This window comes from Anabrus simplex, chromosome 4 (assembly GCF_040414725.1).
Source record: "Anabrus simplex isolate iqAnaSimp1 chromosome 4, ASM4041472v1, whole genome shotgun sequence".
NCBI lineage: Eukaryota > Metazoa > Arthropoda > Insecta > Orthoptera > Tettigoniidae > Anabrus > Anabrus simplex.
In genome coordinates, this window is record NC_090268.1 from 259786213 (window position 1) to 259809036 (window position 22824).

Consider the following 22824-nt stretch of genomic DNA (forward strand, 5'->3'; position numbering starts at 1 on the left):
AGAGATACCTATAAAATTGAATTCCCGCTGATTTTATGGTCTAATAAAGGAAACTATTGTGCATTTTATTCCGTATGTCGGTGTGATATAAATATTATTCTTATGTGTGTCATAAATGAGAATGATTAGGTACAATTTCTTGTAACCATTTTTATTATGTTTTCTTAGTTTAAGATTTTAACTTTAATGGTCAAGTCACATTGTAACTGTAAATATGTATGCCCCTTTATGTTGGTTTTTTTTTTTCTTCTTCCCCCATCGAGACCGCGGCACAGTGTACATGATGAATTCCAAGAATTTAAAAAATCTTCCTGTTTTTGATTTCTAGAAGTTGGCAGGTATGCCATATGACCACTGTGGAGATGTTTGGAAATATTATTATAGAGAAAAAATTTGCACAATGTGCAAAGAAAATTATAGCTCTCATTTTCATCGAGACAGAATTTAGTCAGTGACACTAATCCTTTCCTGCATAACATTGCATGTTACCTCTCACAGCTTTTCCCACATAATGTGCATAAACACTGTAATTCATTTGGTTCATGGTAATTGGCTCTGCTGCATATCCGGTGGTGAAATCCGTGAATGGCAAATCGCGTCATTGCGTGTCTAAGTTCATATCCGGGCTTTTTCCATTCGCTGTTTAACATACCGTCTGTAGAGTAGAACTCCAGCCATATTTCTTCCCTTTTTCTCTGAAGGTCTGTGAGCAAATTCTGATATGCCGGTGTAGAGGGTAGTTGCAGTTGTAGGCGGAGATCTTCTACGAAAAAAAATTCTCTTGCCAGGACACATACGAGGCGCGATCGGGTGTACCTTGATACACATCAAGATTTTTTAAAGAATTTGGCATGGTATTAATTTGGGAGCATCTTACCAAAAGCAACCTAGTAGATACAGAAAAAGTGAAAGCCAAATTCTGTAGAAAATCTACCAAAGGTCTCGCTGGCAACCGCAATGGAAATATTTAAATTGAAAATTACCCCCAGTAGTCATGGCTAAGGTTGCGGCTGTTATTCTTTCTTTAACATGCATCGTGAAAACAGTTCTATAAGTCTGCAAGGTGATCCCTAGATATTTAAAGTGTGGGACGATTGCTAGTGGCTCATTCTTGTATGTGATCTTGTCATTGGCTGCTGATCTGCCTCCTTTCCTGAACGTCATTATCACGGTTTTATTTTCGTTAAGTTGCAGTTCATTTCTGGTGGCCCACTTTTCCAGTTGGTTAAGGCCTTCTTGAAGTTTTGTTATGTCGGGTGACATAAGAACCATGTCGTCGGCATAGGCCATTATTTTGATGTCCGCTTTGATGCATTTGGTGACATCTGATGTGGCTAAGTGAATCTCCTTGTAACACGCCATTTTTCTGTTCTAGTGGTCTGGATTGGTCAACACTGTCGTCTTTCTGTACCAGGTTATGTCCAAGTATATTCCTAATAATTCTTGTGATATAGTTTTGCCTTATGTACCCTTCCAGCTTTTCTATTATCATGGACCTGCTTATGAGGTCAAATGCCTTGGTATAGTCCACAAAAGTCACATGGAGCTTTCCTCTCAGATGCCTCAGGGCTTCCTCAATTTCGTCCATAAGACATTTCACAGCGTGTAAAGTCGATTTGCCCTTGGTGAACTTCTCTATCATCTTGTACAAACGGTTGTTCAGGAGACTCGTTAGGATTTTGAAGGCTGTGCATTCCAATGCAATGCCCTAGATCTTTGATATCTCTTTTACCTTTATATAACAGCTTCAGCGTGGCTTGCCACCAGATTTTTGGCACTGTACCTTGTTTCAGGCATTCATTAAAGATGTCCGTCCATAGGTCTAAAATGTATGGCGCCGTGCTTTTGATATGTTCACAGTAAATCCCATCTGGTCTACATGCTTTCTTGTTCCGAGTGTTCGTTATTGCTTTATCTATTTCTGTTTGAGTGAAAGGTTCAAAATGCACTTCCATATCATTTGTTGCTTTTGGTCGTGTTTCACGTGCCTGAAGGACTTTTTTAAAATAGTCTTCCCACACATTCAATGGTATATCTTTCGGGAAATGAGGCTGTTTTGTGTATAGTGCTTTGTACCATTTCTCTGTTGATTGTTCTATCATCTTCTGTTCTTCCCTTTTTTGAATTCTTCTTTTGCCCTTTTCATGTTTTCTTTGTATTGTTTCTGGCATCGTTGTAATGCTGTAAATGAATAGCATTGGGTTGTTTTATTGTTCTGTATAGCACTATTAAGGCCTCATTCTTCGCTTGGGTGCATTTTTTGTTTAACCACAGATTTTTCGTCCATTTTGGTCGAGAGATGTCGATGGTGTTATCTTTGATAAGCTTTTCCACGTTTGCTACTGCTGAGTCCAACTTCCCCATCTGTATTTCCTGCTGTATATGTGTGTTGATATGGGCAATTGCATGTGTGTCTCTTCTGCTGAATTTTGTCTTCACCTTTTGGGCATTTGCTTGTTGTATGCTTGGCAGATTTACAGTAGTATCCACAGGAAGATGTTTTCTCGCAACTACGTTCGTGATTTTTTTTTTAGCTATACTTTGCTAAAGACCAGATCTATTGTACTGGTGCCATTCACACCTACGTTTTTTTATTGCATTCATTGATTAAAGTTAGACCTTCCGCATTTATATAATTTATTACTGCTTTTGTTTTTGTTTGTTCTAAATCGATCCTGAAGTTCAGATCTTGACAGTGTCTGTACTGGAAAGCATATGGAAGGAGGTTGCTAGTTCGTCTATTATATCCTCTTCCTTATATTCTGGTTGAAAATAAGCACCTATAATTTTACATGGTTTTGTTTCCACAGCTAGAATATTGTCTGTTTATAGAATCATTATAAAGGGAGCTAGTTTGGATTTTAGAAGAAGAGTTATACTGCCTTTTGGCCTTCCTCGATCGCCTTGTTTCGCAAAAGAGTGTACGGAATAAAATTTTTCGTGGCTCCATTCTGATGTGAAGAAAGTTTCTGTTAGTATCACTACGTCATATGTCTGTAAGAGGTCTCCTGGGACGAGTTGGACGGCATTTCTAGTTCCTTCAGAATTCCATAATATTCTCACAGATTCTTTGGTGTGATTCATTTTACGTTCTTGTATTATTCACTTTATGTTCATTGGCGAGTTTCAATTACAGATGTGAGACCAGGTTGACTCCCTGGTTCTGTCTGTTTGAATAACGGCGTAAGAAACAAAAAGGTCTTACTACCACTCCTTGAGGCCAGAAATCTACTCTTTCAGTTTCCCTGAGGTGTGCCATCGGGAAACGTATCTTGAAGGCTTTATTTAATCCTCTAGTAATCAGTTCTTCACATTCTATATTGTTTATTCCTTTTTTGTAGAGGTAGATGCGACTTGTCTTGCTAGTCTTCCGATATAGAGCCATGCCATTCTTTCTCCTGCTTGAATAGTGTCGTTTCCTTCAACCAAAGACACTAGTAAAAATCGCTGCTGTCTTCTTTGTCTTTTCCATTCTAATTGGGTAAAGCTATCCAGGTTTTCTTTCTCCTCCTCGTGATCTTCAGTTAGTTCTGAATTTCGTGTGTCCTTGCTGAAATATTCTGTGTTTTGGTGATTATCCTCTGCTGAATCTTCTCGAATGGATTCTTCTTTGGTAACTTCTTCTCTTGCAGTATCTTGCCCTCGTCTAAAGGGTAAGTCTTCAGGTTCTCAGGTGAGCGATTGTATTCTGGGAAATGTTATGTTTTATATTGTGTAGTTGGTTGTATTCATTTCCGGATTTTGTCATGTTCCATTATGGAAGTATTGCGTATTAAGTTCTGCTTATGACACTCTTTTGTCAGTTTTGCAAGAGCATCTGTCATGTCTCCCAGTTTCTTATTAAAATCAGTTCGCATGTCTTCCAGTTCTTTCCTGCTTTATATACAATGAAGTCTTGTTCACAGTTATAACACAGCCATAGAAGTTTCGATTTCTTTTTGCTTATTACATGTGATAAAATTCATTTTTGGGTCCATATTGAAAGTATTTGTATTAAATAACACTTTTATGTTTTATTATTCATCAACCTATTCAATACAATACAATCTTAAAAATTAGGACATTGTCCTTGTCAAAATTGTTAACATGAAATTAATATATTAGATGGTTCATGTTTTGCCTATCAGTAGTAGGCATCATCAGCCATATTTTTCACCTTAGGAATAGATCAGGTACCTGATTGGAAATAACTTATGAATGCTGTTAAAAACTATGTCCTGTAAAATGTATTAGAGATCATTAAACAACTATTACAATATAAAATGTAGTATGCTGTTATTTGATATTTGTAATAATATTGGAGTCTAAAAACATGACAATTATTTGAGGATTATGACATATTAAGATATTACAATAAAGATAAAAATCAGAAAACACATTCCATTTAGTTGTCAGATGGCGTGTTGATAAAAACTTATGGAAAGTTGAACAATGGTAATGGTTGTTGGTTCTTGAAGTTAATAAATATTGATTTTCATTTTCTTTTTGCTTGTCGATCTCAGGGCGTTGAATTGCCCTTGCTGTAATTCCTTGCAAGCTAGGTGATGCCATCTTTCACATAGGCCGTCGCACGATATGGCTGTGTCGTTTTCATCTACTTTCTTGTCACAAACGGGACATATATCTTGCTTGGTGTAGTTATGGCTGATTGTCGAATTTGGTTGGTTATCGTTGTTGGTTAGGTCTAACCTCTGTGGTATCTTCGGAAAGACGTCACAGTATATCTCTGTGCTGTTATTCTGATGCGCTAAATTTCCTGACTCCTGATACGATGACTGAGAGCAGGCAATTAAGTGTTCCGTTTATTCTTTGAAGAAGTCTGCGCTGTTATTTAGTAAGGAAAAACACACAATCAGTTTTGATATCTGGTAAGCCGTGATTTCAAATAACTGTCACTATCGATATCAACTTGTTTAAATCAACAATGGCTCACTCAGTCTTTAATGCACTAAATCCTTATTCGTTCACTTCTCACAATAAGCCGTGAAAAAAATAACAGGAATTTTCACACTAAGTCCTACACACTCATCATGAACGGTTCAGACAAGATTCCATGTCAGAGTTGCTTAATAAAAGATCACATCTACCGAGCTCGATCGCTGCAGTCGCTTAAGTGCGGCTAGTATCCAGTATTCGGGAGACAGTAGGTTCGAACCCCACTATCGGCAGCCCTGAAGATGGTTTTGTGTGGTTTCCCATTTCCACACCAGGCAAATGCTGGGGCTGTACCTTAATTAAGGCCACAGCCACTTCCTTCCCACTCCTAGCCCTTTCCTGTCCCATCGTCGCCATATGACCTATCTGTGTCGGTGCAACGTAAAGCAACTAGCAAAAAAATAAGATCACACCTTTACCTTTACAACTCACACCAATGATGAGTGTAGGTTACGTTAAATCACAATCACAGTGCTATACACTCTAGAATTACGTTGTCCAACAGTTGTCTTCAACAGTTATGAATGCAGAATTCAGATTTTCTTAAGTCGCCAATTAGTTCTTCACGTGAGCAATATCGGTAACACCTTTCAGTTTCTTCTATATGCTGCCTTGCAGCCCTGCCAGCGAGTTAGTACACCTAAGTTTTTACGCGCACAGCATTGTGCAATTTTGTTGGTATGATGTTCGTATGTGTCCGTATTTCATTTGAAACATTTAATAAATAAAATAATGCCTTAAATTAATCCATCCCCATATCTACAAACTGAACTCATGAATAAGGAGTGATTCTCTTGTAGTTTCCAAATTATCACTTTATCAGATTTAAGAACACACACTCTTCAAGTTCTCGTAAATAATCCACAACAGCTATTTCACGTTTTTGAACTACTTTCTCGCGATGAACACTGCTTATTGCTCCCACATATAATAGACAAGTACTGAAATACACAATCTTCTCTTTTGGTTGGAATGAGTCAGTATATGATAAACGTAGATTGAGTAGTTGACATTTTCGCCAAGAGAATGATAATGCCAATATAAATGGTCCGTTATTGGATATTATAAATTTTCCAGCTAACTCATTTCTGGTTGCCAGTGTTTCGCCCCTGTGTGCTAAGTTGGGCTCGTTAGTTGGTACCTAGCACACCTACCAAAATGATGGCTAGTGCATACCGTGGAGGCCACTGCGTAGGCTAATTCAAATTGTAGCCACCGGCAGTGCCAATGCACTATGAGAGACTTTTTCCCTATGGGAATCAACATCTATATCATCTGATGGCCAAGCAGGCATCAATTTTTGATAATGAGACAGTCTCTCATAGTGCATTGGCACTGCCGGTGGCTACAATTAGCCTACGCAGTGGCCTCCACGGTATGCACTAGCCATGCAACTTGGTAGGTGTGCTAGGTACAAACTGACGAACCCAACCTAGCACACAGGAGCGAAACGCTGGCAACCAGGAATGCGTTATTTGGAAAATTTATAATGTTCAATAACGGACCATTTATATTGGTATTATAAATTTACTCATTCTGAACAAATATTTCAGATTTGCTATGGGAATCAACATCTATATCAAGAGAGTGATTCTCGAAAAACAAGGCACTGTCCACAATAAAATAAATACGTGATTACGAAATTATAAAGCAATTAACAATTTCGATCAACAAAATCCGCAAGTATACCACATACATTTAATGGCGACTTTCGATCAATTACCACAATACACTGGATACACACACAGCAAACTGACGCGAACCAATCTTTTTTTTTTAAGAGTTGTTTCTGTAATTGGACCAACAGGAGTTCCAAGCTCCGCCAATTTACTTCGTATTTCACCATCACTCCAATTGTCAATTTTTCGGAAGCTGAAATACAATTATCTAACTATCCTCTTTAGTGTTCTACGGTTTCCTGGGCATGTTAAATATATGTATTTAAATCATAATTGTATCGATGTTCATTTCGCATGCAGCAAAATAACAGAACAAATAATGACAATAAAACGGTGAGTATAGTGCGTTACTCGATATCAGCCTAACAAATTACTTCAAAAACAAGGCACATTTGTAACCATTTTAAACAAAGAAGCAAATACACTATTTACCACAATTTACTAGCGAATGCATCGAGCCATCGACTATCATCGACTTGGAATTGTATCCAGGTTTTGGCACACGCTCTAGTGATTAGAAATTTTATACCACCAGTTCTCCTATCCATGCGAGCCAACATTTTGATGGTGACATTTTTTTCTACCAACAGGACTCGAATCGGCTAACCAGTGTCAGACCATATAGACTTGCTGCATTAACAATCATGGCCACCATGCGGGCATATAGTACCATGTATTATTTGAATTTCATTTGCTGTTTTCTCTTGAGTGGTCGAGAGGTTCACTTCGTTGCATTCAAATAGTGATGTACGTACTGTAGTCTTCACTGATACAGAGTTGCAATAAAACCTGTGATCCGAAACTCTTGGTGCCTCCTTGGAATTTAGCTAATCCTATGTCATAAGATATGTCCCACTAAACTCTCTTGTTATCATCAGAACTATTTGTAAACATTTCTTACCAATTCACCTTTCAATTTCTTTTTTAAATGCCACTATTATCCACACAGACTTTTAGAAACAATTTTCATACATTTGAAACTATAGGCTTATTAGATGCCAGTAGACTTGTTTCCTGAAGACTGTGTTCTTTCCCTGTGTTAACATATTTTAATAGGCCCTATTATAAACATTTTGTCTACATAAGTGATCTGATTAATTATAAATAATTTCTTCCATTTTCAAATTTATGATACATGTTACCATAGGTCATTTGGGAGATCCCTTTTCATAGCGTATTGACTTGTTAAATTAAGTATGGAAAATATTTTATTAAGAGAATGTTGGTCATGTTTCAGGTTGATTTAGTTAAAGTTCCATCTATTGAAAAGGGCTTCACCTTCAGTACAACACAACTAGTACTGCAGCCCCATTCCGAAGAGGTTATTGAAATTGCTTGGACTCCAATAGAAGATGGTTCATGGCGGTTTGTAGTCGGAGTGAAAACCAACCGTACTCTGAAAATGGATATTATCATAATTTGTACGAGTATGAAGAAAACTCATGTAAGTACTGTTTATTTCTTATGTACTTGAATCTTGCATTGTCATTTTGTCTTCCATAACTGTGCTGTACACCTTTATGAACAGCATTGCTGAAATCCATAAACTATTCATATAGCTCACTCAGAGTTTGTTCTAATACTGAGAGGAGACGCTGAATGTGTTATATTCTCTGGATTTCTACCCAGTACACACTTATTGTAAATAGATGAATATTAGAGTGATTTCTCAGAAAAATCTTTTACTCCCATTCTGTGTACTCATTCTAACCCTTAAACAAGGACAAAATATTGCAACTATTGAGCTGGAAAAGGGAAATAGGGTAGGGGGGGGGGGGCAACAGTGACTTACCTATTACCTATTTAATACTTCTTTCTAAGTAGACCATATCAACTAATTAAGAGTACTGATAGTGTCCGATGGTTCGCCTATACTGTGATATGATGGTATCATTGACAAGCTTTTGCCTGCAGTTTCATATGTGTAGAAATTAATTTTGTGACTATGTATAGAACTGGTGAACACTGGAAACTGTATCAAAATGCATTCAGTTTTTAAATTTTATTTAAAAATTAAAGTTGGAACATATTGACTTATGCAAACATTATTTACAGACAGGTTTTTTTTTTTTAATTCTTTCTGTAGGCACTCGCTATTATTAGTTTTCTTCTCTAATTACCTGTCACTGGAGACCTGCTTTATATATTACAGTAGTTTAACCGGTATTGTTTCCTATGCAGATGTGAATATAATTACTCCCCCTGTGGGTGGGGGTGGTAGAATAACACCCACGGTATCCCCTGCCTGTCGTAAGAGGCGACTAAAAGGGGCCTCAGGGGCTCTGAACTTTGGAGCGTGGGTTGGCGACCACGGGGCCCTCAGCTGAGTCCTGGCATTTCTTCCACTTGTGCCAGGCTCCTCACTTTCATCTGTCCTATCCGACCTCCCTTGGTCAACTCTTGCTCTTTTCCGACCCCGACGCTATTAGGTTTGCGAGGGCTAGGGAGTCTTTCATTTTCACGCCCTTCGTGGCCCTTGTCTTCCTTTGGCCGATATGTTCATTTTCCGAAGTGTCGGACCCCTTCCATTTTTTCTCTCTGATTAGTGTTATATAGAGGATGGTTGCCTAGTTGTACTTCCTCTTAAAACAATAATTACCACCACTACCACCACTGAATATAATTACTTCTGCTGGCTCTAGAGCAAGCCCATACAGCCACCTTTGCGAAAATGATTCATTTCGACACCTGCTTTGCTCAAACTCTGTGCTAGTGACATTTTATTGTCATAGCAAAGAAGGCACTTAATGGGAGCTGTAGACTTTTAATACTGGATCATAAAAATTCAGTATTAGAGGTATGCAAGGTATGAACACGTTCAATTCTACCACATCCTATCAATGTAAATATTACAAATTTCATTGTGATCTGTATTGTCAGTTACGAGATACAAACTAAAATGTTAATAAGGTCAACCTAATCAATACTTGTATTACTCGTGATGAGTTAAAATTGGTCAGTACGTGTTTCGGCTTGGTTCAAGCCATCATCAGCTGACAAAGCATGTTAACAAATAATCCTTGTCTTTTAGTCTAAAGACATACATCAAATATACATTAAAACATATGAACCTTCATGAGGATAACTTTAACTTATTAATGTTGAAATCAATGTACATAAAATAATTTACCCTTTTTAGATATTCTTCAAATGTGGGTAGATTTGTCAGTTGGAGGAATTATGACGAGAATTGCCTGTGTAGTCACCATGTGAGGGTGCTGATGAGGATGAAGTTGACAAGCTTTCTGAAGCATTGAGTGACATCGTGGTCAGGGTCAACAGCAAGGATAGACTAGGGCTAATGGGTGATTTCAATGCGAGAGTTGGAAATAGAACTGAAGGATATGTAAGGGTGATTGTTAAATGTGGGGAAGATATAGAAGCTAATGGGAATGGGGTGCGTTTGCTGGACTTCTGTGCTATTATGGGTTTAGCAGTTACGAATACATTCTTCAAGCATAAGGCTGTTCACCCGCTACACATGGGAGGCTAGGGGTACCAGATCCATAATAGACTATATCTTAACCGACTTCGAATTCAGGAAATCTATAGATTCATAATTAAGTATTTATTTTCCACCTAGTCGATACAATGATTGCTTAAGGCAATTTAATGGTTAAAAGTGGTACATGTTTTGTATATTATCAACATCTTCAGCCACATAACACTGTTTAGATGAAAAATATATAAATTGACAAAGTAATGCTTTAGAGGAAGTGTCCTTAAAATTAACATAAGATAGACCCGGTGGTGCGAAACTTCTCTACTAATTTACGTATCGTACTCCTGTGGGGAGGGAGGATGCCAGGAAATTTGTGAATGAATCAAAAGTGGCATTCTGTATAAGAAAAATACTTCGCATAGCACAACACAATGAATACACGCTGTTCTACTGTATACATCACTCGTTAAACACACGATTAGTATTCCTACAGAAACTACGCTTTTGAACACACTACCAATACCACAGATTGACACATGTTGATCTGAACTATTGCTGTGAAGCAATGGTTATTGCTACCGTACGGCATTAGATCTTAGCCAGTCATGAAGCAATATATCTCTCAGCAAATTAGTCGCCTGGCCGCGCTATCGCCTTCCGTGTGTGTTTCCCTGACACACGGAGCAAGCCAAAAAAAAAGAAAGACCCTGTAGCTACTATTCATTATCATTTGGTAATTTACGTCTGTATATTTGTATTTACGCATTCACTTTTTTCTGGCTCAATTGGTTTTTTTCGGTTGGGGATTACTAAACTTAAATATTATTTATCAAAATTGTTTATGCAAAAACATGTTAACATTCAACATTTGACCATATTGATTGTATGGCAATTAGTCGATAAAGAAATGGATAAAGAAATTACATTGAATGAAATCGAAATGGCAGTAAGAAAGATGAAGAATGGAAAAACTGCTGGAATAGATGAAATTTCAGTGGAGATGATAAAGGCAGCTGGAGCTGTAGGCCTGCAGTGGACATATAGAGTTCTCAGAATTGTCTGGGAGAAAAAGGAGGTCCCTGATGATTGGCAAAAAGGAATAATCATCCCAATTTTCAAGAAAGGTGATAAGAAAGTTTTGAAGAACTACAGGGGAATTACTATAATATCCCATGTTGCTAAGATAATGGAGAGGATACTGGAAAGTAGGATAAGGTTGAAGGTTGAGAATCAGATACTGGAAAATCAGTTTGGTTTCAGAAGTGGAAGGTCAACAATAGAGCCCATTTTCATTATGAGACATCTAATGGAAAAGCACTGGGAGTACGGGAATGATATGGTGATGACATTCATAGACATTGAAAAGGCTTATGACAGTGTCCCCAGGACTAAAGTTTGGGACAGTCTGGTGCAAAAAGGAATTGGACAGGGATTAATAAAAATGATCATGGCAGTCTACAAGGAATGTTGTAGTTGCATGCAAACACAAGTTGGCAGGACAGGTTGGTTCAAAATAACTAGTGGGCTGAGGCAGGAAAGTATTCTATCACCAGTCCTGTTTACTATAGTAATGGATGAGAACAGCAAAAGCAGAATATGGAGGAAGAGAAATGAACATGCTGTTATTTGCAGATGATATTGTGATTTGGGGAGAAGACGACAGGAAGGTTCAAGAACAGTTGGATGTGGTGAATGGGAAAATGGAAGAATGTGGGTTGAAAATAAGTGTAGAGAAGAGTAAAACCCTTGTTATGACTAGAGGGGAGAAAGAAGGGCAAGGTCAAATTAGACTTGCAGACAAGCTCCTGGAAGTAGTGGAAACATTTAAATACCTGGGGAGTGAATTAATGGAGAATGCCCGGCTGGATGCTGAAATTAGTAAGAGGATTCAAGCTGGAAGCTGTTTCTATCATAGTGTAAGAAACATGTTATGGGACAAAGAGTGCCAATGGAAGCAAAGGAAACTATGTACAAGATGTATTACGTACCCATAACTACTTATGTGGCAGAAACTTGGACAGTGACAAAGAAGGATGAGAGTCTAATACAGGCAGCCGAAATGAAGTTCTTGAGAAGTATGTTACAGAAGAGTAGAAGAGACAAAATAAGGAATGAGAAAATCCGGGAAGAAATTGGAGTGGAAAAAATGAATGATAGAATTGAGAAGAGCCGACTAAGATGGTTTGGGCACGTAAAGCGAATGAGTGATGAAAGAAAGCCAAAAAAGGTGATGGAAATGCAAATGCCAGGAAGGAGAGGCCGTGGTCGACCACAATTGAAGGGTCAGGGGAAAAAAGCAGGAGAGTCAATATTTGTACAACTTGAGAAAAAGCAACTTTTGTGCTTGAATTCCCTATTTCTTTCCCCTAACAGCGAAACTTTGAGTGCTAATTTCTCCTGACTTGCCTGCTTTTTTTTTTTTCATTTCCGACCTCTCAATAGATGCGCATGATCACTCTGAAGCGGACTGTAACAATATCTCAATTTCGATGAAAAAGTGACTTGCCTGGTTTTTTCCCCCGACCCTTCAATTGAGATGGACGGACACAATCCAACGCAGTATTATAGGAAGAAACCTGGACTGGGACACAGTGTTGGAGGAGGAGTGGTGGAAAGACGGAAGAAAATGGAGAGGAACCATATTTGCCCCTACCCGGCTACAGCTGGATAAAGGGAAATGATGATGATGATCGTATGGCAACTTTCTCTTTTTAGTCTCTTCTGCCATTTTAGTCTCTTTTTCCTCTGTTTTTGGGGTAGTCTCCCACTCCTAGCCTTGACGTTGCTATTTGCCTTCTGAACATCGGACATCATTAATATCACTTAGCAGGGATAAATCAGCCACAGATCATTCAAAATTTTCAAACCTATTTTCAGATTCATTAATTAGTTCTTTTATGTTAGAAGTCTAATGACAGAAATCAGAAGCACTATGCAATTTTTTTCGAAATCGTGGCAGGTAGGAAGATGAATTAAGATGCCACTTTTCAGTTGCCCTTCCAAAAGCTTTAGCTTTAATTTAAATGTTTGATACGGTCATACATTGAAATTACTACCTGATCTTTACCTTGTAACTTTAAATTTGTCATCTAAATGTCCTGCAGTGTATACCATAAATGCCAAGTCCTGAAGCCAATTATCATCACGTAGTTGATTTGCCAACTCGCCAGTCATTTCCAGAAATACTCTAATCTCCTTGCGAAGAAGCTCAATTTTAGAACATTTAAACAAGAAGCCAACAAACTTCTGCATAGTATAGAGAATAAAAATTACCAGTTTCTTTTCAGATTTTAAAATATCATCCTTTTTTATAGTTATTTAGCATAGTACCTCATGAGTAATACAGTGAGCATGATGTAACTTACCCTCAGGAGGGACTCCTTTTTGCTTGGCCAGCAACTTGGCGGTGAATCCGCTGCGCTTCCCCATTGCTACAATAGTTTTAATAAAGGTATTCTTTAAAGGTATCCTCACCGGTTAAAGTATCCTGAAGCAAAATTATGCCCAGTAACTCCTCAATTATATCTAAGTTTTCATTACAGGTGTGGATGGAAACAGATGCTTTTGCCTTGCCACTAACATCTGCACTTTCATCAACTGCAATAGAAGAGGTTAAGAAACTTTCAACTTTTTCCAGCAATTGTTCGTGCAATGTCATGAACTCTTGGCAATTGTATTTTGTGACAAATGTTCATGAACGCTTTAACTTTACAACTGATAAACTTCATCTTTGGGTTCTTGTATTGACCCTAGTATAAAAAACTTTATTCCTTAATAGAATATAAACTTCTGGTTCCACCTATTCAATACTTCATTAGACCATTCAGATTTCAAATAGTCATTATATAAACTAGGACATGTTTTGGCTCATATTGGGTCATCTTCAGCTAGAAAAATAAAATTGTTCTTGAATTTTGAAACCTATTTTCAGACTCATCAGTTAGTTCCTTTATGTTAGAAGTATGACAAAAATCAGAAGTGCTATTGATTTTTCTTAAATCCTGGCAGGTATGAAAATTAATTAAGATTCCACTTTTGTTTCAAGATCAGTTGTATTTTTCTAGCTGAAGATGGTCCAATATGGAACTCAAATATGAAGTTTATCAGTTGTAAGTTTATTGCCAATCGGCTGAAAAGGAAATTAACTCATAACGAGGGGAATTCAATATATAATGCTACACATATTATTTCTCGGCCAATTTCGGGTTTTAAAAATTGGAATTTTGTTTGGGACATCTTTGAATATTCCTGCTTCGTCTCGTACAGTTTCATTAATTTCCAATAGTCCGAGCTCGATAGCTGCAGTCGCTTAAGTGCAGCCAGCATCCAGTAATCCGGAGATAGTGGGTTCGAACCCTACTGTCGGCAGACCTGAAGATGATTTTCCATGGTTTCCACTTTTCACACCAGGCAAATGCTAGGGCTGTAACTTAAGGCCAAAGCCGCTTCCTTCCCATTCCTAGGCCTTTCCTCTCCCATCATCGCCATAAGACCTATCTGTGTCGGTGCGACGTAAAGCAAATGGCAAAAAACACTGATTCTGATAGGTGGCAGTGCTATAACTAGCCTTCAGAATGGTGTCTGTAATGGAGGTGCGTACCAATGAGCCATTTTTGAATGGCAGTTTCATAAAAGTCACCATTCTATTATTGCTAAAGGCCTCTTGCGACTTAACATTGATTGACTTAACTATTTCCAAGGTTGTACTAGAGAGGGCAGCACCCTCAGTTGTGGACACGGAGGGTCATTCTTTCCGGCGAGACTGTAGCTTTAACTCTTTGACTCTGATGTTTGTTGTGGTTATGAGAGAGGAATATAAAATGGACTCTTCGCCGATCGGAGTTGCTTTTCTGAGCTATAGATGGGTATTTATTAGATTTAAACTCTGCTATTACTGCCATCCTTCTTTTTATTTTAACGACCAATACTGCATGTATGGTGATCCTTGTTTTAATATATTTTTCCACAGTTCTGTAGTGATATTCTCTGCATTTAATTATAGCTGATTGATATGCACCTTTCTGCTCTGCAGCGTGAATGGGCGGCGTGTTTGTGGCTGTTATTGTGATTGTGTGATGTTGGTAACTGGTTCTCTGATCAATTCTATTTATGTGCACTACATTCTAATGTATTTTGCCATCGAATGAATGTATGCCCTGCATGTCGACGCGGAGATCTATTTGTGTCGTACGGAGTGCGTAAGCTGATGGGTTTGTGCGTGACCACTGAGTCCCTATTATTCTACTGCTAATTGTCTGCGGCGTGCACACTATCTCTGACATATGTGAGACCTTTGTTTGTGACCATGAGAGTCACACAATATGAGTTTGTGTTCAACTGATTGACAGGAGCTACTGCTCACATTGTTTGGCCGATACCATCAATGTCTGACTGTTTGGAGTGTGTGTTGGTGAGTGAGGAGAGTGAAAAGATGGCGTATCAGTCAGTTTAATTTTTCCCTTTGATTTTGTTTCCGTACCTTGTGTTTGTTTTCGGTACGGTGTTTATTTTTTTTGACTTGGTCTCTGTCTTAGCCGTTAGCTTGCCCATGAGGCCGCCATGTTTGCTTTGTTATATTCAGGCTATGCGCATGCCCCTGATTCTCTTTGGGTCTGAATATTGTTCTTTAGTCCAGAGACGTTTTCTCTCTGTGCCATGCTGATACCTGCATTCTTTTATATATGCTCTGAGTTTCTACTCCCGGATGCTTGGGGATCGTATCTTTCTATGGCTATTGTTGTTGAGAGGGTGATGGAGTTTGAAGTACGCGTTGGTAAACAATGTAATTAATCTCGTGGAAAGAACGACTAAACAAATCCGTGTGGATTGTATTCAGGTTAGCTCACTATGTAGTGAAATTACTATTGAGACGGTGAGCACGTCGTAAATTTATCATTATGGTTGGTGTGTTTTGAGAAATGCTGTGCTCACCCATTTATGTTACTATTTCGACTGAACCAAATGAACACAAGTATGTATCCTTTTTATATTTTAAATTGCTGGCTTCATTTTCTTTTTCTTCGAATTTTATTTCATTAATAAACCCTCATTTAAATTTTATTTTATTTTTATTGCTAGTAGTATTAGTCTTATCCCTGTCATGCATTGTTGATTGCGGTCACTTCCAGTTCAGGGCTGTGTCTTTGGCCTTTCCTAGTCGCGGTCCATGCCTCGAGTCTCCCGATGTGCGTATTATATTATGTCATGTATCATCGGTAAGGGAGGGGTACGGTTCACCAAACAGAGAACAGTTATTGAGTTTCTTTTGGCGAAAAACCAGGGCATCACAGATATTCATAGGCAATTGCAGAATGTCTATAGAGACTTGGCAGTAAACAAAGGCACAGTGAGTTGTTGGGTGAGGCGTGTTTAATCATCCCAACCAGGTTGACCAAACCCGTCTCATCTCCCGCATGCTGGCTGGCCGCACACGGCTGTGACGCCTACAAAGTTTGAACGTGCGGACTCCCGTATTCAAGGTGATTGATGGATCGTAGTTAAACACCTCACTGCGGAACTTGACGTCTTTGTTGGTAGTGCTGACACACTTATCCACCAGTTGGAGTATTCAAAGCTTTGTTCGTGCTGGGTTCCTCAACATCTAACGGAAGAACGTAAGGAACAAAGAAGAAACATCTGTGTGGAATTGCTTGCTCGTTATGAGGCTGAAGGTGACAATTTCTTGTCAAACATATTGTCACAGGCCATGAAACATTGATTCATCACTTCGAACCGGAAACAGAATGTCAATCCATGGAGTGGTGCCACACCAACTCTCCCACAAAGAAAATGTTCAGAACCGTTTCCTCAGCTGGTAAAGTCATAGCTGCAGTCTTCTGTGACTCTGAAGGAGTTATTCTGTTCAATGTCCTCCCTCGTGGTGAAACGATCAACTCGAAACTGTATTGTGCTACTCTAAGGAAACTGAAATGAATTCAGCATGTTTGTAGCCACAAAAATGTAAGCATACTTCTTTTCCACTACGACCATGCAAGACCTCACACAAGTCTTTGCACCCTACAGGAGCTCACAAAACTTCGGTGGACTGTTCTTCCTCATCCACCCTACAGCCCAGATCTCACACCTTCTGACTTCCATCTATTTGTCCCAATGAAGGATGCACTCGGCGGGACCCACTACATGGATGATGGGGAAGTTATCGATGCAGCACGACGTTGGCTCCATGCAGGCATACAGGCCCTCACATAATAGTGGCATAAGGCCGTAACATTGAATGCAGGTTATGCTGAAAAACAGGGTATTGTAGCAAAAGGATTGGGGAGTAACATGGTGTATTTGAAACCTCAATAAAACCAACCTGCTTTTAGAAAAGAAAAAAAAAGTGTTGCAATATATATTGAACTCCCTTTGTACTTTTGATTTCAGATTGAAAATCGCCAAAATTTGCTGACCTCAAACCCCAAAATTTCAAAAACACTTTAAGAGAGCGGAAGATGTTCAATAAATTAAATACAATGCGCATTAAAAATGAAATAAAGTTTCTGTATAAGAAGGCTTCTCTCAATTCTAAGCTATGCAACGAACATATCAACTTTACTGCTTCTAGCCCCATTAGAATGCAATTTGTTTGAAAATCAGACAACAGAACTTTTCAAAACCTATCCAAGAAAAACAAGAATTTAAACAACGGACTCAATATCCTAAAAACACACTGAACAAGCAATAAAGCTAATATAGATTCTGAAGCATCACATACCACCACACACATGTTCCACCCACCTATCAAGAACTTAACAAATCTATCCCTCGGTGAGATAGAAAACAACATTCTAAGCAAGAAACCAAATCATAACCAGCATAACGCTCCCAATTTGACATTAGAATTATAATAGAAGAAACCGAATTGTCAATCAATAAACTAGCCACAGACAGACAAAGAAGAAATACGATTTGAAATTAGGAAAACATTCCATTAAGAAGCAACAAATTGTAGTCATTAAAGTATGAAGGCTTTCACGGCCGGTGTCAATATAATAAAATTCTTCCGGGCTGTTATGCCGTGGCATGGTACATGATTTTCCCATTTCAATACTCCACTTTTAGGCTTCTGAGGGCTTTGAACGTAATGTTCCAGTTAACATTGTCAAAGTCGTCCTCTATATCAATGACAGCAATTGGGATGTTCACTCTTACAGCTTTTTCAATAATACTGTTCATAACAGCCCGGAAGAATTTTATTATATTAACAAATTGTAGATTCCCCCTCTTCACAAAAACAATTATCCAAATTGAAACAAAAGATCAAAAACAATATAATGTAATTACCACCATAGACAAAGGCAATACAACATTTTTATGACAGAGAACGATTACACAAATAAAATTGAGCAATTCTTTTCAGGCGATAACTTTTTTAAATCAATAAAGATCCCATTAATGGAATTTTAAAGAAACCTAAAATATCTTTTAAAAACTCCTCTATACTTTTCAGTGAACATGAATGGACCAAATAATGTGCATCAGTATGAATCAAAGTTTATCTACACTTCTCAAAATACACAAGAAAGGATGTTCATATTAGACTGATCATTAACTACAAAAAGGGTCCAATTTACACATTTTCTCAGTATGCCCAAAAACTTCTTGCAAAAAAAAAATTTCCTACAAAATAACTATAAAAAATTCTATCGAATTTTGCAATGCTATTAAGAAACTCAAAATAAACCCCCCACTTCACCATGCACTCTTATATCAAAAACGTATACTCCAACATCCAAAACTATAACTCTTTATCAGTAATAATTTGAACAAACAAAATAACTTAAGCAACCTTGAAATAGAAGAATTCCTAAATTTATTAAAGTTCATTTTAGACAACAATGTCCGGCTCCATGGCTAAAAGGTTAGCGTGCTGGCCTTTGGTCACAGGGGTCCCGGGTTTGATTCCCAGCAGGGTCAGGATTTTTAACCTTCATTGCTTAATTTCGCTGGCATGAGGGTTGGGTGTATGTGTCGTCTTCATCATCATTTCACCCTCATCACGATGCGCAGGTCGCCTGCGGGAGTCAAATCAAAAGACCTGCATCTGGCGAGCCGAACTTGTCCTCGAACATTCCCGGTACTAAAAGCCATACGCTTTTTTTTTAAAGACAACAATACTTTACCTTCATAAAAACATCTACTACGAAAAGGGTTTACCCATGGGTTCTCCCATCTCGGGAATACTAGCTGAAATATTCATTCACAATCTGGGAAACACACGAATACTCAGCAATGTTAATGGTATCTGCTATTGGACCAGATATGTGGATGGTATTGGAACAGCTCACTTCCATAAATTCCCAACTCAAGTTCACACTTTGAACCAGAAGTAAACAGAACATTTAAAATCTTAGGTCTTAAGATCACAAGAAACAACAATTGGTGCCCCTCTCAAACATTAATCTAATAATGAGTATTTTAAAGACTTTTAATTAGATATATCGAAAATTTTGTAAACTTTTGAAGAACAGCTGTATTTTTCTAGCTGAAGATTGCCAAGTATGAGCCAAAACATGTCCTAGTTTATATGACTGCTTGAATATTGAATGGTCTAATGAAGTATTGAAAGTATTGAATAGGTGGAACCGGAAGTTCATATTCTGTTAAGGAATAAAGTTGTTTATAGTTTGAATTTTATCAGGACACACAAAATTCTGCTTTTCAAATTCACTGTCATTGAAACATTGTTGCCGTTTGGTTAGGGGTGGAGAGCTATGATCTTGCATTCAGGAGATAGTGGGTTCAAACCACACTGTCGGCAGCCCTAAAGATTATTTTCCGTGGTTTCCCACTTTCACACCAGGCAAATGCTGGAGCTGTACCTTAAGACCATGGCTGCTTCCTTCCCGCTCCTATCTCTTTCCTATCCCATCGTCGCCATAAGACCTATTTGTATCAGTGTGACGTAAAACATTGTAAAATATTTGGATTTGTTTTAAATCAGCTCTGTGGTCACATAGCTTGCTTTAACAGTGGCTTCACTGTCTCCTATTAAATTCTCGAACACAGACTATTGCTTACAAAAAGCAGCCTCTAACTCCTGCAATGTATCCTCTCTTGATTTTTCTTGGCACAGATCATATTTTGGGCGATGGGTTTCACAGCGGCACCTTAAATGATATTCCTTTGGGACATTTATACTTTGACTGCAAATCAAACGTGTAATTTTAGACTCTGAAAACTGTAAAAGTAGTTTGTGGTATGTAAAATCAATAATAATAATATTATTATAATTTTAGCTCTGCTTAAACAGTGGAAATAAGCAAGTTACAATCTTTTTTGGAGTACATGATGCTCATTTGCAATTGTTTACTTCTTATTATTTGAGTGTTAGGAGAATGACATTGTCCTTTCCAAAACACTCTTGAAAAAAAAAATACGAAAATTATTGTTGATTAATCGCATAGGTTACGTGCATATATTTATTTATTAAATATCCTGACAGTTTGAACTGTATTGTACATGCATATATCAGTATAATAAACTCCAACAACTGTAACTGTGAATAGTAACCCAACTGATATAAATGAGTAGTGTTCACTGGCCATAGAATAGGTGGGAAGCATACTCTCATAGTAAGTAATAAAGCGAAGTACACTGTGCTGACTTCTAGGTGGGAAAAAATCCTGAAAGTGTAGCAATCTCTTGAATGGGCTTAGAACTACTTCCAAAGGAAAGAGAGAGATGTTCCTTAGTGGCACCCAACTGACACTGGCTGACCGACAACAGAAGCTTTGACTGAGCTAAAACAAAGGAAAGCTCCTGGAGTTGGTTCAGTTACTGCCAAAATTCTACAGTTAATGGGAAACAAAACAAAAATGTATTTACACCAGATGGTAAACAATGTTTATATTAGTGGTTGAATACTGATAACTTAAGAGCGGACTATACTGATACCTATTCCCAAGAGAAATTGTACATAAAAATATAAAGATTACAGAACATTTAGAATGACAACTCATGCCTTCAAAACTATCATGAGAATTGTATACCGCTGCATGGAAAGAAAAGTAGAAAATCTCTCAGTAGATCAATTTGAGTTTAGAAGAAATAGAGGAAAAGGGAAGCTATCCTGAGCCCTAGAACAGTATTATTGAAAAAGTTGTAAGAGTGAACATCCCAATTGCTGTCATTGATATAGAGGACGACTTTGACAATGTTAACTGGAACATTACGTTCAAAGCCCTCAGAAGCCTAAAAGTGGAGTATTGAAATGGGAAAATCATGTACCAGCTGTATAAGAACCAAACAGCACTTGACTGTAGAGGAAGAAACAGACAAAAATAAAAGATGTTAGACAAGGATGTGGTTAATCATCTCTGCTATTTCATATATACACTGAAGAACCAATGAAAAATATTCTGTTATATACAGTCAAGGAATAAAAATAATTGAACTGTACCAAACCATTCGTTTCCCTGATAACATTGCTATGATAGCAGACAGCAAGAAAGAACCTCGTAGAAATGTGCAACATGGAGATGAATAAAAAGGAAACCCAAGGTAATGACATGTACATGAGATGGTAACCAGAATGCCAATATTAATATGGAAGGTGAAAGATTGGCCCAGGTAAATCAATTCAAGTACATGAGAAGCATAGAAACATTTGATCTGAGGGAGCTGTGAGGAGGATGCCTGTTCCTGAATAGCTTATTGCAAAAGAAGCTTTCAGTAAGAAGAGCACATCTCTACATCTCTACGATTAAAAAATCACTTCATCAAAAGGTTTGTTTGGAGCATTGTAACAGACGACTCTCAAACCTAGACTCCACTGAAGGCAGAAAAGAAAAGTCTATGTACATTTTAAATTCGGTGTTGTCATTGAACCTTAGAAATACCCTAGACTGGCAAAGTTCTGCAGTGAGCAGAAGAGACCATCAGCTTAATAGAAACCATCGAAAAGACTAAACATTTGGATTAGTCACTTGCTCTGTGATTCATCATGGTGTAAGGGTGATAGACATAAAGCTGAAAATTACAGGCCAGTCAGTTAGACATGCGTTGCATGTAAGCTTTGGGAAAGAATTCTTTCTGATTATATTAGACATGTTTGCAAAATTAATAACTGGCTTAATAGAAGGCAGCTCAACTTCTAGGACTCCAGCAAGATATAGCAGATATCCTGGATTCAGCAGGTCAAATGGACTGTATCTCTGTTGACCTATCTAAGGCAAATGGTAGGGTAGATCATGGGAGACTACTGGCAAAAATAAGTGCAATTGGACTCAACAAAAGAGTGACTGAATTGGTGGCTATGTTTCTAGAAAATAGAACTTGGAGAATTAGAGTAGGTGAAACTTTATCTGTCCCTGTAATAATTAAAGGGTATTCCTCAAGGCAGTATTATTGGATCTTTATGTTTTCTTATACAATCAATGATATGTGTAAAGAAGTGGAATCAGAGAGAAGGCTTTTTGCAGATGATGTTATTCTGTACAGGGTAATAAATAAATTACAAGATTGTGCGCAACTTCAAAATGACCTTGATAATGTTGTGAGATGGACAGTAGGCAATGATACGATGATAAACGGGGTTAAAAGTCAGGTTGCAAGTTTCACAAATAGGAAAAGTCCTCTCAGTTTTAACCATTGCATTGATAGGGAGAAAGTTCCTGTTGGGGATCATTGTAAGTAGCTAGGTGCTAATATAAGTGTGCCGGGCGGTACACCCCTACGCCGCAGTTTTAAATCTTGCACCAATAAATCCTCCTCTACAGGAGAAACTCTGAACTTTAAAAACTGGATCAACTCATAAGTTTCTCA

The 22824-nt window shown here is 38.0% G+C and overlaps 1 protein-coding gene across 1 annotated transcript in view; it reads left to right on the forward strand.

Annotated features, from left to right (window-relative positions):
* LOC136871867 (abnormal spindle-like microcephaly-associated protein homolog) overlaps positions 1 to 22824 on the forward strand; it is a 270465-nt gene that overhangs the window by 8829 nt on the left and 238812 nt on the right. The window contains exon 3 of the mRNA XM_067145512.2: positions 7852 to 8058. Coding sequence (XP_067001613.2) covers positions 7852 to 8058 — 207 coding nt within the window. The remainder of the gene's footprint in view (positions 1 to 7851; positions 8059 to 22824) is intronic.